The following is a 15,030-nucleotide window of genomic DNA, read 5'->3' as shown; positions in this document are numbered from 1 at the left end:
TAAAAAAATATGTTTAAATATACAGGGTGAGTCATTTTAATTTACGCAGGCAAATCTCGAAAAATATGGAAGATACGAAAAAATGTTTCAGACAAAAGTTGTATGGTCTAAAGGGGGACACATGATTCATATCATCATTTTCAAGAAATTTTAAAGGCGACTAATTTCTTAAATGGAACTTGATTTTTTCCTTAAGCTTTATTATAGTGCTTTGAAAACGTCTCGACGAGATTTACAACTTTAATCTCAAGAAAAAATCAAGTTCCATTTAAAAAATTAGCCTTTAAAATTTTTTTGAAAATAACATCTACGACATGACTTATATCAGAATCATGTGTCCCCCTTTAGACCATACAACTTTTAAACATACAACTTTTGTCTAAAACATTTTTCCGTATCTTCTATATTTTTTAGATATTTGCCTGCGTGGATTAAAATTAACTCACCCTGTATAAAAAAAACATTGCTTTTAAAAAATGTTTTAAACAAAAGTTATTTGGTTTTGAGGAGGATACAAAGTGATAAAATCAGTTTAACCTTGCATGACAATTTCAAGGTCACATTGAAATTTTTAATTAAAATAAATTTTTATTGCAGACTTTTGTAGTCTTGTAGTCAGACGTTGAGACCTTTTTAAATCACTGATAAAATTGAATTTTGTTCAGAATTTTCTGAGTTATGAAACATTAAATTTTGAAACCCGGCTCTATCTGATGATGTACATCGCTGAGATATTGCTCCGTGGGATTTTGTACATTATGTAGCCCTTAAAAAAAGCTAATGTAGTATAAGTATTTACACGTAGGCGTGTTTGATTTAATTAATAAGTGCTCGAAATTTGCGTCATTAACTCTTGCCACTCACCAGGAGTATTTTTTTACCCCATGCACTTAAAAATGATGATATTTTTTGTTTTATCGATGATGATTCCGAGTAGTTATTTTTATAGCAACATTTATACTTTTTGTTACTTTTGATTTCAATAAAAATGTTTATATATTAAAAATTCTTGATTTATATGTGTTAAAAACTCCTTTTTTTTAATGTAAAATGAATAATTATAAAGTGGGGTTAAAAACGATCCCAGGTGGGTTATATGAAATTCTATAGAGCAGTTAGGTGGCGAGGAATAACTTGTATACAACATGTTTAAAATATGTGCAAATCGTTTAAGTTCAAAATTTGCTGTTAATTTGAGATGTTTTCATAAATCGGTACCAGAAAATAGGAAAATAAATATTTCTCTTTTTGCATCATGTAGTCGTCCTGAGTACTCACGAGTAACCTCCCCGCGATGGGCAAATGCTAAACAGTGGGATATCAGGTAACGCTAATAATACCAGTGGAAATAGGCGTGGACTAAATGTCAGTGATTCTCAAACTTTAATTTCTTATAGGTCAGGAAATTTTGAATAAAATTCAATTCAATCATAGGCTGAGTTCATCTTGATGCTTTTAGCGCTGTAAGCATCATTCTATCTTCGTTGCACATCGAATATCAAACGAGGATAGAGCCAGCACGTCAAGACGAACACAGCCATAGTGATTTGAAAAAGTCTTGACGTCAGCTGCAAGAATCTACATTATCTACAATAAAAAAATTAGTTTTTATTTTAAAATTATTCTTTTTTTATGTGATCTTCACGTGACCTTGGAATTTTTGCGCAAAGTCAAACTGACTATCACTTTGTGTCTCCCGCAAAACCAAATTTATACTTAACATAACTTTTGTTTAAAACATTTTTTTCCAAAACGCGGTTTTTTTATATTTTTAAACATATTTTTTTAAAATAGGGTACTTTGTATGTAGAAGATTGGCCGACTCTTCAAGATAATTTATCATGCACGGTAGCAAATATTATACATATAATATAGTTTAATAAGTTATTATTAATTATGTTTATTTTGTTACATTTTCATCGTTTTTCAGAAATTTGAAAAATATTTTGTCACATTGATCAATAATACCCAATTTTATGACATCTGTATTATTTAGATTTTTCTTTTATCTTTCAGTTTCTTCCTGGTTTGCTATAACATAGATGTTGGATAGTATGAAATTTACTCTATCTAAAATAGGTTGGTTTTTGTTCAATATTCTTCTTGTTTTGTTTTTGTTTGTCATTTAATGGCACAAATTGAAGCTTACATTAGATGTTATTGTTATGTTAGTCGTTAAAAAATTTCTAAGGGAATAAAGGAGTTTTTATGTTTTTGTAGAAACAAATATATATAAAGGAGATATATATATATATATATATATATATAATATACGTAGTTTGTTTAAAAAATAATAAGACTGATTTTTTTTCTCAACAACTGGTAACACAAGAAAATCGAGCAGCGTTATAAAGCCCCTTGCACAATGCCAGGCAACAGGCAATAGGAACAGGGAATAGAAATCAGAAATCATGTATAAATGCAGAATAAACAGTGACACAGGCAATAGACACAGAGTTTCAGTCACGTTGGAAATTCTGTGCCTATTGCCTGTTGCCAACCAATCATAGCATTCGAATTTTTTAGGTTATAATTAACAATTTTTTTGTTCCTATTACCTGTTGCCTGGCATTCTGCAAGGGGCTTAAGTTCTGTGTCAAACTCCAGGACAATGCAATGGAAACATTTAAGAAATTGAAACAGACTTACAAAGGTCAAGTTCTATCCCTGGCACAAGGCATTTTTAAACGGCGGTGAAATTGTGAAGATGAATCCCGTTCTGGATCACTAATGGCATAAATAATTTGGTGATTTAAATTTAATAAAATTGATCACCAATCATTGTCAACTTTTTAAATGTTTCTGTCACGTTATCCTGAAATTTTACACGGAATTTACCGTGTCAAACTTTGCATAACGTTGCTCGATTTTCTTGTGTTTCATTTTCGTGATGAGTCACTCAAACATACAGTTATACAAATTATTGTAGAATCACATGTGTTAATGCTATCAAATTGAAATTTTAACTGAAGGTAGAGTATGAATGTAGCTCTCGATCTACTGCAGTTTTTACAGTGTTACTACCAGTTGTTGAAAAAAAATCAGTCTCATTACTTTTCAAACAAACACACACACACACACACATACATTATTGTTAAAAATAAATATATATTGGCAATATTTTCTTTAAATACTGCTTTATATAGGTAGATATAAAAGAAACTCGTTTATCCCAAAATGGGATAAAAATTAAGCATGATAGTATGTGCATGTGCATTCTATTCTAAAAATGTTCAAATAAAAATAATTGTATCAGATATCTCATTGCCATGAAGAAAAGAGATATTTTATGAATATTTTCAGGTGTTAGATCACATGTACATATTATAAATAATGTTAATTATTAATCTTTTATGTGTTATTAATTTACTAAGTTATGATCGAGAGCATTAACGTCATCCGTTACGCATTTACGGAAAGATCTTTATCTGTGATTTATCAGTTCTTTTTGCAAACTCAAATAATCGATACTATTAATAATGTAAGTGACAAGATAAATTTCTCTTAAATATAATATAGCAAATTTTGAATGCGCATATACCGGATGGCACACATTAATGCTGTGTGCACGAGTCACATTTAAATAAGATTATATTAGATTATCGTTGTGTTAGTCATGAGTTACAATTTGTATACTATTAAAAAGTATATAATCCATAAGTCCATATGATATGCACTGTATTATGTTTGTATGTTGTGCATATTGCGATAACAGTTTATTATACATTTATATGTTTGGAATGTATGTACAGGTACCTGAAAAATGTATTTCCAAAAGTGGATGAAACAATATTATTAGATGTGCTAGAACAGAGCGATAATAATGTGCAGAAGGCATCTGAAAAATTAATTAATTTAGGATACGAAAAACGAAATCCAACTGTTTCTGCCAGAGCCTTAGCAAAGAAGAAAGAAGAAGAACGGGTAATGAATTTTTTACCAAACAATGTAATATTGTTATATGCAAAAAAAATTGTTTCTATAGGTACATGACGAGCCAACTGCACCCACGCCTCCTCCGCGCATAAAAAGCCTGGAAGAAAAGAATAAGTGTATGTATTTGTTTAGATATCTATTTTTTTTATGTCCGGTGATAGTATACTACAGAAAGAAAACATTACAGTAAAAACACGTTTGATGGAAAAATATAAGAATTTACCGGATCGAATTGTGATGCTTGCTATGGATAGTGTAGATTATGATGAAGAAAGAGCAATACATATATTAGATATAGTAATGGCAGAAGAAGCTACTCGACCACTATGTACTTCTAGCAGCCAAAGGTAATGATTCATTTTTCAACAATGTATAAAAAATTATGCATAAATGTATATTTCTATTAATTGTTTCTCATGAGTTTATATAAAATATTGTAGTAGTAGAAGCGACGAACGGAAAGATAGTCTGCCAATAACAGAAGCTATAAAATTAACTGCTTCTCCAATTAAAAAGATAAGTAAAGATGCGGAAACTGAAAAATTAAAACGGTCCAAAAATAAGACTGAGATACCGAAGTAAGATATCTCTTTAAAATTATGTCTTTTAAGATGTATTATTACCATGATAACACTTATCTATATAATAAAATATGTTGCGTTAGAGTTTCACGTGGAACCAGTACTACAGAGGATAAAGAATATAAATCCCCATACTTAACAAAACCAGTAGGATCAAACTCGGATTTAACAAAGGGAGCGAATAATGATCTGCTGCTGTACGTTAAAAAGAATATTATTTAACTACTTTTCACGATGTGTATATCTTTATAAACATTAAGTAAACGAAAACTATAGGCCGGATTATGCACCGTGGTCGGGGCCAGATCCAAATTTGCTGACCAAGCAACCATTTTCAAGATCACTCGCGATGGGGCATGATGCAAGTCTGATTTCTACCCGCAATTGTCTTGCTAAAGGTTCTCAGTCCGAATTACGAAAAGGACCGTTAAGGGGATTGGCCCAAGGCTCCATTTATTCGCAAAGGAATGTAGCCAATACCGAGAGTCGTGGTAAATGAAATATGTGCAATTGTTTCTTTCTTGATATTTTCGCATTTGTTAAATAATTATATATTAAATTCTAATTTTTAGTAGCAACTGTACAACTGTCCCGTTTTGGGATGTTATGATTTAATTTTTAATATTTTTTATTGATTTGCACATTCAAAAATATAATCTGTTCTTATGTAAATCTAATCTGGTTCTATGTAATTTAATAGATTTATATTTTGTTGATAGTTTATATATATTTTTGTTTGGTAGGATTAAACGACAAATACATTATATTGATTATTATTTGAGATTATATTATTTATTATTGAGCCACAATAAATTTATTTATGAATTTGTTTCTCTTAGGAACTTAATTTATATTTATCATATGAGCCATGTGTATATATATAAAAGAAACTTTACTAAACGTAATCTATTAATAAGACGCAGCTGCGTAAAATTTGATGCATTTTGATTTTGCTAAAAATTTTGAAACTTGGCTTATCTCACTATTAAAGTAAACACTTTATATACACAAGTGCAATCGGCCCCATGCTATACATAGATTTATGTCAGCTGAAAGTAAGTAAAACTTATAAATTTAAATAATGAGACAATTTGTACAGTAAATGCAAGTAAAAATATACATTAATCATAGCTCATGAACCAGCGACGACAGTGAACTGGTGAAACGGCTGTGTACATCGAATCACCACCTTTTTTTTGTTCATATACTATATAGGATTGCTTGACATTTTCGCATTTTAAACGCAATAACTATTTACATATTTACGTTAGTTTTTTTTATTTAAACACTGATTATGTTGTCCAAAGTTTTCGATATGTAGGATACATTTCTATACTCAAAAAATCATGTAGATGTTAAAACAAATAACTAAAAGTAACTGGCACATACATTTAAAACAAGTAATTAATTTACGAGTACGGTTGAATTACGCGAATATACATGAACAAGAAAAATCAAGTCAAACCGGGTATTTTCTATCTGATCACCTCACAATTTTGATATATTATATATTTGTGTTACAATTTATTTATTACTATAACATAGATACTTCTTATTTGCAAAAATAATGTTAATAAAAAATATTTATTTGTTTAAAAATTTTTTTAAATAAATAATTTTTTTAAATTGTTACAACAATGCACCAAAACAATATAGTAATTAAACGTGTATACATTGCATAATTCATTCCTTTGACTAATCACAGTTTTTTTGTAAATATCTCGAAAACTACAAATTTTAAGAAAAAAATGATAAAATATGTTTTGTAGATCTTGATCAGATCTACAACTTTGATCTCTTGAGTTTTTTCGATATTCCTCATAGTTTTTTAGAAAAACTCATTTGTTTACATTTTCACGTGTATTTTGTTTAAAAAAATATAGAGGCAAAGGCGATTTTGGTGGATTTCGGATATGTTATTCAGTATATTTTTCTGAAAATTTTAAGCCTAAAAACGTGCGTGGTACAATTTTTTCCGGATCAAATCGTATCTCAAACCTGTACTACATGGATAGTTCCGATAAATTTATATAAATATACGAAAATTCCACTGTACTACTTTGTATTAAACATATACTACACCTTTGAAAATAGTTGTACAAGTTTTTTTTTCAATGTTATTTACATATAAAAATCAAAAGGGCATGTCATCTACTCGAATCTATTAAAGTATTGTTGTCGCTTTTCCGCGTTCTCTCTCTGCGCTTCATGAGCGGCTGTCATGACATTTCGACAGTTGTGTGGTTAATAGTGGAATAGTAACAGAGTGAAATATTAAAGTTAAATAGCGCGCGCCTGTGATGTCTAGTAATAAATAAATTACTAATTGATTAGAGTTACTATTTTATTGGAAGATGTGCCAATTTTTTAACACAAATCTAGAAATCTAAACAAAATAAACAAAAAATAATAAATTACAGGACCGATATAAATCATACAATAAATTAGAGAAGATACTAGTCGGACTGGATTTTGGTAGTCTAATAATAATATTTCTGTATGAATTTTTGTATACTTTTTCCTCAGTAAACTGCGCGCCGATTATTTGTCGGTCTTAAAACACAGCTTTTTGTTGGAACAGTAAATCCACTTAAATCGATAATCGATTAAACTTTTGATGCTAATAAACATCCTATTTAAATCACTGTAAAGAATTTATTGCGAAAAGTATCACGAACAGCTAGGGTTCGAACGGACCTCGCTACAATGTGTGACGTCTCTAATGTGACGTCTTCGCCGTTGAGGTATGTGATGATGTCGCAATAACCAGTAACTATTAAGGAGAACGTTTTTCGACATGAAAAAACAATAATAAATGAAACAGTTTACTGACAATTAGTACGTTTACGCGAGCGTTACTTCTGTAGTAACTTATTACGATAATTCCTTCGCGTAAACGGGATTTTGTAGTAACTTACGATAATTTACTCCGCGTAAACGAGTGAATTATCGTAAGTTACTACAAAAGTAACGCTCGCGTAAACGTAGTAACAGAAATATTATTATTGGCTACCAAGATCCAGCGATCCAGCCCGACCGAAAATCTCTAATTAATTGTATAAAAAAACTAAGTTCAATGCATAAATTCTCCGGGAACTTGAGATATCTACCATGAGCCCCCCCATGCCTTGCCTTGCCGGCAAATTCCCATAGATCTAACTTGTGACGGATGGTCGATGGACGACCCCACGTCCATCCGCCACCCCCCTCCGCGGGTGTTGCCGTAACAACCGTGGGCGCGCGGTGGTCCCCATAACAACATATGTCAAGGTCAAGATCATTGGCGAGTGGGGTGTTTTTATGCATAATTACCTATTTTTATATATAACAGTAATAAGCAGCATAAACATTTTTACTTTTTTTACATATAGAGCTTTGAATTTTCTGAGACAAAAATTAGAACTTTTAAAAAGAATTCTCTATCTAGATTGATCAAAAATAACTACAAAAATAATAGAATATTTAGTGGTTTTAACACATTCTGGTAGTGATAGAAAAAGAAAAAGGAAGATTTGTAAAGAAGTATGGAGAGAAAGAACTTGTATTTCGTAAGAGTTGCCACATGATATAAACTCACCAATAATTCATAATAAACCATATAAGTAGAAAAATACGTTTCTATTGCAAAGCAATTTGCTTTCTCTCTCCTATGAAGTTTTTATTTAATATTTTAACATTTATTGTACGGTTTTTACTAGCAATTATCGATATACTTGTTCTATGTAAAATATTTTAGGCCTAGCAAATCAGATTTCTGCCACATAATTTTCTTTTACTAATTTAGGATTTTTCAGATTTTTTTTTTAATTTAATTATCTTGACAAAGATCATATCGTTTGTTGCAATTTGACTAATTAACTATCAGACTTTAACAATCTGTCGAAACTTACATGAAATTAAACGAAAAATAAGACTTTTACTATCTATATACGCTTGTAAAGTTTAATCCCCTAAAAACTTTTTATTTTCAATCATAACTCGAGACTTTTTCCACTATCCGGTTTGATATTTTTATTAAGAAATGATTGATTTCAGATTATGTTGAAAAAAAGTTATGTGGATACAAAAATGATAAAAATATACGGAACATCTCAGTTAATTTCCATATATTTTTTCTTGTTTTTCTTTGTGAAAATAATAGAAATATAAAAATATAATAGAAAAGAATATGTTATGGTCAAAACCTGAAATGCAGGCAATCCTAGGATTGACTAATCAATTCTGCCGAATGGCCAAAGCGTCTTGGTCAAAGTTTTGTAGTAATTAATTGCTGATATGTTTATATAGACAGTACATAAATAGGCAGGGAAGGGGCCCCGCCGCACAAAAAAACTAATCTAACTCCCAGCCTATTCCTAGAAACTGCTTTAATCAAGACGCTTGGACATTCCGCAGGATTGACCAGTCATTCCGCAGAATTGACTGTTCAGTCCTAAGAATGCCGTGTTTCGAGCTTTGACCATAATGCATATACACACATACACGCACACGTACAAAAATATCATTAAAAAATTAAACCTTGTAATTATGATAATTTATTATTATAACAATTATAAATAATTTTGTGTGTATGTGTATGTGTGTAAAGAAAGGGAGAAAGGAAAAGCGCTTAATACAAATGAAGAGAAACATTAATGAGTCGTGTATCATGAGTTTACTTTATAAAAACATGGTGTTCAGGTCCATTTAATAGAGCATGTCAGAAAATGTTACATTCTTTGAAAATAAGAAAGATTGAGAGAATGTGTGGTATATTTTTCAAGGGCAAATACGCTATTAGATCTTCCTAGAATCATAGTATACATCCTATAAAATTTTATTCCGCAATACGTAATAACGTAAAATATTACATAGCGTTTCTATCTTTGACATATCTTATTGAGTTTGATATTGTATATGTATAAAACATGTTGAAACTCTCTCAGAACATATTTAAGTATTACCGGTGAAGTTTAAACTTGATTTTCTATACACATATACACATAAAATTATATATTATACTTAATAGTACATATTTTTAATTGGTATATATTTACATATATTCGTATATTCTTAAATAAATAATACATAACTGAATCTTTTTTAAACTTTTCCACAAATGTGAACAAGTTTATTAAAGATTTTTTTAACTTTGGTAGAGTTCAAAATTTAGCATCAATCTAATGACATTTTGAAGTATCATTATCATGCATAATTGTTTCTTTTGATATTTTTTTCGTTAGAAACGATAAAATTATGTATATTATTGAAATTCTTGTATGCTAATTTAGCATAATCTAATTTAACATAATACTACACTGTATTAATATTCGTTACATGTAATGTCGTTGAATGTAATGTCTCATCTATTTTGAGTTTATAAAATAAGTAATTATATACTCTGAGGAATTTATTGGTATTAAAATATAAGATCATTAATTACTTATCTTTTGTTAAATATTATTTTTACAGATTATTTTACAAAAATGTAAGATTTATTATTATCCAGTAAAATTATCATTACTATAACGTAACTTTAAGTCTTGAATATTAGAGCTAAAATCCTGAAATTTTTCCACATGATAATTTTAAAATGTTTTAATGTCGATAAATTCCTTAATAATAAAATGAACTTCCTTTTAAGTACAGTGTTTATAATAGTCGTATTCCAAATGAAAATTTTGGCTGAAATTTAAAGCCAAATATACAGTATTAAAATATATTTTAATGTATGCGTGCGTGTGTGTATATGTGTGTGTGTACATATATGTAAAAGAGAAATTCCATTAGATGGATGTATATTTAGAGATATGTTTTGTAAACTTGCGTTATATATAAAACAGAAAAAACAAAACCAGATAAAGATAGAGAAAATTAGCATATCTCTAATACAGAGCAAAATCTCCAACAATTAATGTGCAGAATAGGTCACAACCAAAATTAATTTTCCAATAATAAACTATATAAAAATTAATATTTATATACGCTATAATCGAATATTAATATACAGAAATATTTTCATAGCTTGACTCAAGAGTAATCCAGCTTTATAAATGTTTAAACGATTAAAATGTTAATAACGGATGGGCTGTGGCTGAAATGTTAATTGAGAGCTATTTTTATAGCTTTTTGACTTTTAAAAATAAATTACAAGGAATAAAGTAATATATTTTGCTATATTTTGAGCATTGCCATTGGTACAGGAAACTAATATGTACAGAAAACTACAAGTAGATAATATCGCACGTCCTTCGATATTAGCCATTAAATTAAAGTCATTTTATTTATAAGTACTTCTTAAAGTATATTTGCTTATATTATACATATTATTCTATGAAAAAAGCTATTTAATGATGTCAAATTTGTGTATTTGAAATATATGCATTATTCTATTCATAAAGAAGAAATAGTGATAATTGATAATAACATTTTTAATTGCGCAGTATGTTACATTTTATGAAAAAATTTCAGTTAAATAACAAATTATAAATAATTGTAACACGTATTTCAGATAACAAATTACAATTTGAAATATGACAAAGAATTTTGTGCAAAAGATGTTAAATGTTGTTTTATGTTACTATATATGTATTTTAGAAAATTAATCTTCAAAAGTATATGTTTATCTATCAGTAAATTATTATATTCCTCACGCACAATCAATATACAAATAACTTTGCATGATAGTTTAAATTTAAGTCCAAAATAACTTACACATGTGTTACATGTGTGTGTGTGTGTGTCAGTATGTGTACGTGCGTGTATGCGTGTGCGTGTATCTTGTCAAAAGATATTTTTCGTACCTATATATCAATCAGTATTATCTTATTTCCAAATATAATATATGCTAGAATTATATAGGTATTCTATTTCACTTATAATTTAATATATACTTCATTGTAATATTGCTACAAGAGTTTGCTATGCTCTTAGCTGTAGTAAAACAATTGTATCAAAGTATTACATTGCTAAAGTAACTTACTACCTAGTTTCACCAACGTCGATTAACTGTAACCTTCGATTAAACTCATTCTTCGCCTCTTTCTAATATCCATTTCTATCAATGCAGATTAACTTCAATCTCCGCGGTTTAACTTACTTTTCTAGTTTCTTTTTCTAGTTTCGAAATTAGAAAAAGATAAAAAGTAAGTTAAACCGAGATTAGTTAATCCATATTGATAGAAATGGTTATAAGGGAAATAGTTAGAAAGAGACAGAGAGTGAGTTTAATCGAAGGTTACAGTTAATCGACGTTGGTGAAATTGGGCCTAGCTCGCTCTGATAAAAACGAATAGGTAATACTCGAGAAAATTATCTAAGTAGCAATGTAAGTGTGATGTAAATAAAAAATGTATGTTAAATATTGCAAATAATACAAGAAATGATATCTCATTATCTTTAGACATATATGTGCAATAAATCTGTAATCATATTATATATATGCGACAATCTAATTTCATTAAATCACCTATATATTAAGAATTATTAATTTATAAGTTACGTATGTTAGGCCGATCAAACAAAAAACTTTTTACTCTTGCTTTTCTGTAATTCCAGTATTATCTTAGATAAATTTTTTGTGTGTAAGTTTACTTTGTACTTCTTTAAATAACATTTGTGTGTAGCTTAATTTAATATATTATTTACACGCGCTTGGGATAAGTTTAAAAAATCAATTTTTTTATTATCTAAAAACAAACTGTTGTACTTTATATTCTACATTTCCAATTAAACATATTTCCAAATTATTCGAGATAGGAGCTTATAAAGTTTCACACGTACGTATATACACGCACATAAGCATACACACAAACTTAATGCATTATTTATGCGCTAAATATAAATTGCTTTCTTTATCCTTATTAAAGTATTAACATTTTGTATCAATATAAAAAATAAGGAGGTAACTTATGGCTTTATACAAGACCGACCGATTCATAAGCAAATCGAGTTCGATTTTGATCATTATCCTATATATGCTTACTCTGCCTGTGTAAAAAATGAGTTAGTAGCTTATTGTTAGACGTCAACACTGCCGGCCCCAAGCTCGGACAAAGAAAGAGGCTTTATGGGCAAGGTTAACCTATCCATGAGTAAAACAAAAATAAATGCTCACAGGTCCAACAATAAGCCTCGGAAGAGGCGCCATAAAGTTGGAAAAAGACTCACTCAAGCCTAGTTCAAGAGAAAGAAGAAAAAAAAACAAAATTAATGGTGATACGCGTGATACAAATATATATAAACTAGATGCACTTAAAGAAACAATGTACAGGACAACTATAACTAAAAAGAATACAATGACAAATAATATTCTTAGAATATTTGGTTCTGTTATTTAAACTTCGTCTTCGTTTAAAAGCATGTTTGGAATGCCATCGTTGATCGGAAATTTTCTATTGGATTCTGGACACAACAAATCTCCATTTATAACTTCGACTTCCAACAAAACGTGATGAGCCTTTTTCAGAAAGTCTTCATTAGTCTCGAAGTCTTCTATTAGAATCTGAGGTAATTCACCAACATGCCCTATCTATAAAACGTTTGTTAATATATTAATTTAAAATATTGTTTATTATTACAATATTTTACATGAAAAGATGATATCTTACGCTCTCGGCAGCTTTCCATAGTACTGTCCAGTCCAGTTTTGGAATTATCCTAGCGATATATTCTGGATTAAAGTCTACTTCGGACACTCGGATGTCTCGAGCCTGCAAATATTTTTAATACATATGTAACAGTAATAGAGAAATGAGAGCTGTAGATTTAAAATAAATTTTTTTGTTTTTTAAGATAAACAAAATTAAAAATAATAATAGAAATAAATTTCAAGCTTTTATAAAACAAAGACTAATATCAAAATAGCATGAAACTATATATTTTTGTCAAAAAGTAATTATATTTCAAATTATATATCTTCTTTGTTATTTGTTTAAAACATGAAAAAAAATATATATATGCTTATGAATAATTATATATATATATATATATATATATAAAATAATAGATTTACCTCTTATTTTCCTATTATTTAATACAAGTTTTTTAATTATTCATAAACATATATATTTTCATGTTTTAAACAAATGACAAAGAGGATATATAATTCGAAATATATTACTTTTTGACAAAAAAAATATATATATACACACATATATATAAAGTAAAAATTGATATAAAAATTAATTTGGAAACTTTTTTAAAATTTTTATTGATTCTTATCAACTCAAAGAATATAACATTCATAAACTTCATTGGACCTAATTAAATGAAGTAAAATTGAGATAATTATGAAGGAGAGGAGCTTCTTTACCTATTTGGCTGAAACTTCACAAACACAATTTTGTGTATTTTAGTGCTTAAAATATGAATCTATAAGTTAAAATTGTCGCTTTCTCGCTAGAGAAAAAGTTATTAAGTACTAAAGTTGACAGTTGCGTGGTTAGGGGATGTCTGTTATTTATTATATTTTGTATTTATAGACTTTTCAATATGCCAATTATTTTCTGCTTAAAAAAAAGCATAATAACACTATTTCTATCATCTTTTTTAACAATTTAATTCAATATGTTATAGCATATTCAGTACAACAAAACTGCATATTTTCCCAAAAAAAACAATAATTTATGTCTTTTGTTAAAGCAGAGAATAGTTGGACCAACCATATCCAGTGCAACAAAACTGTATATTTTCCAAAGGAAATAATAATTTATGTTTTTTATTGAAGCAGAGAATAGTTGGACCAACTATGCCATAATATATTGAATTAAATGATTAAAAAAGATAATAGAAAGAGTTATTATGCTTTTTTTAAAGCAGAAAGTAATTGGCATATTAAAAAGTCAATAAATACAAAGTATAATAAATGACAGACATCCTAACCACGCAACCGTCAACTTTAGTACTTGATAACTGTTGATAACCTTTTTCCTAATTGAGAGCGACAATTTTAACTTATAGATTCATGTTTTACGCACAAAAATACACAAAATTGTGAAGTTTTAGCCCTTCTCCTTCATAATCAACTCGTTTTTTTTTTCCAGTTTTCTATATGCAACAATTTAGCAACAAAAGTTAAATGTAACAACTTTAATAAAAATAACCTTACTTTGGAGACTATTCAATGTACTATATTTAGTGTACCATATAATAATTTTCAATACTTATATTGCTGAGTATTTCAACAATTCTAAATCAATTTTATATTCTAGACGTATAAATTGCAATTTGTGTATCTTAATATAATAAAGAAAAAGGCTTACAATAATTTTCAGAGGATAGCCGACCGTCACGCCTTTCATAGCTCTAGATGTTAACATATTGTGCGTGAGAAGCTTCATATTTTTCTACAACGAGAAAGTGACAGCGAATTATTTACTCTAATATCAAGAGACACGATATTCGGATAGTGTCTCGCGCCAATAAGACATACAGAGAAATAAAACGTGTACACCTGAGCCTGGGATTGAGATGTAATGTATACATACATATGTATATGTAGGTATGTGTACACTGGTCTATGTTGAATGTATGC

The 15,030-nt window shown here is 28.8% G+C and overlaps 2 protein-coding genes across 5 annotated transcripts in view; one reads left to right on the top strand and one right to left on the bottom strand.

Annotated features, from left to right (window-relative positions):
• LOC143904483 (uncharacterized) overlaps window positions 1–11,933 on the top strand; it is a 26,983-nt gene extending 15,050 nt beyond the window's left edge. For 3 of the 4 annotated variants that reach the window (XM_077419206.1, XM_077419208.1, XM_077419207.1), the window contains 6 exons: window positions 3,753–3,924; window positions 3,986–4,052; window positions 4,124–4,283; window positions 4,377–4,514; window positions 4,601–4,714; window positions 4,794–11,933. In XM_077419206.1, the coding sequence (XP_077275332.1) occupies window positions 3,753–3,924; window positions 3,986–4,052; window positions 4,124–4,283; window positions 4,377–4,514; window positions 4,601–4,714; window positions 4,794–5,016 (874 nt within the window). In that variant the 3' untranslated portion in view covers window positions 5,017–11,933. The remainder of the gene's footprint in view (window positions 1–3,752; window positions 3,925–3,985; window positions 4,053–4,123; window positions 4,284–4,376; window positions 4,515–4,600; window positions 4,715–4,793) is intronic. The other variant, XR_013258921.1, reaches the window with a different exon arrangement.
• Trmt112 (tRNA methyltransferase subunit 11-2) lies at window positions 10,654–15,030 on the bottom strand. Its single transcript, XM_077419209.1, has 4 exons — window positions 14,929–15,030; window positions 14,759–14,842; window positions 13,106–13,207; window positions 10,654–13,026 (listed from the first exon to the last, which is right to left on the bottom strand). The coding sequence occupies exons 1-4, from the start codon at window positions 14,983–14,985 to the stop codon at window positions 12,832–12,834; spliced, it is 438 nt and encodes a 145-aa protein (XP_077275335.1). The 5' UTR covers window positions 14,986–15,030; the 3' UTR covers window positions 10,654–12,831.

Source organism: Temnothorax americanus, unplaced genomic scaffold (genome assembly GCF_048541705.1).
Source record: "Temnothorax americanus isolate GAGA-0224 unplaced genomic scaffold, ASM4854170v1 Scaffold53, whole genome shotgun sequence".
Taxonomy (NCBI): Eukaryota; Metazoa; Arthropoda; class Insecta; order Hymenoptera; family Formicidae; genus Temnothorax; species Temnothorax americanus.
Note: the sequence above shows the minus strand (reverse complement) of the source record. Positions and strands in the feature narration are given on the sequence as shown.

Coding starts and splice junctions, on each gene's coding strand:
- Trmt112 (XM_077419209.1), bottom strand. CDS start 14,985: ATGTATGTATACATTACATCTCAATCCCAGGCTCAGGTGTACACGTTT. Junction 14,843..14,928: donor TGTACACGTTTTATTTCTCT/GTATGTCTTATT, acceptor TTCTCGTTGTAG/AAAAATATGAAGCTTCTCAC. Junction 13,027..13,105: donor TATGGAAAGCTGCCGAGAGC/GTAAGATATCAT, acceptor AACGTTTTATAG/ATAGGGCATGTTGGTGAATT.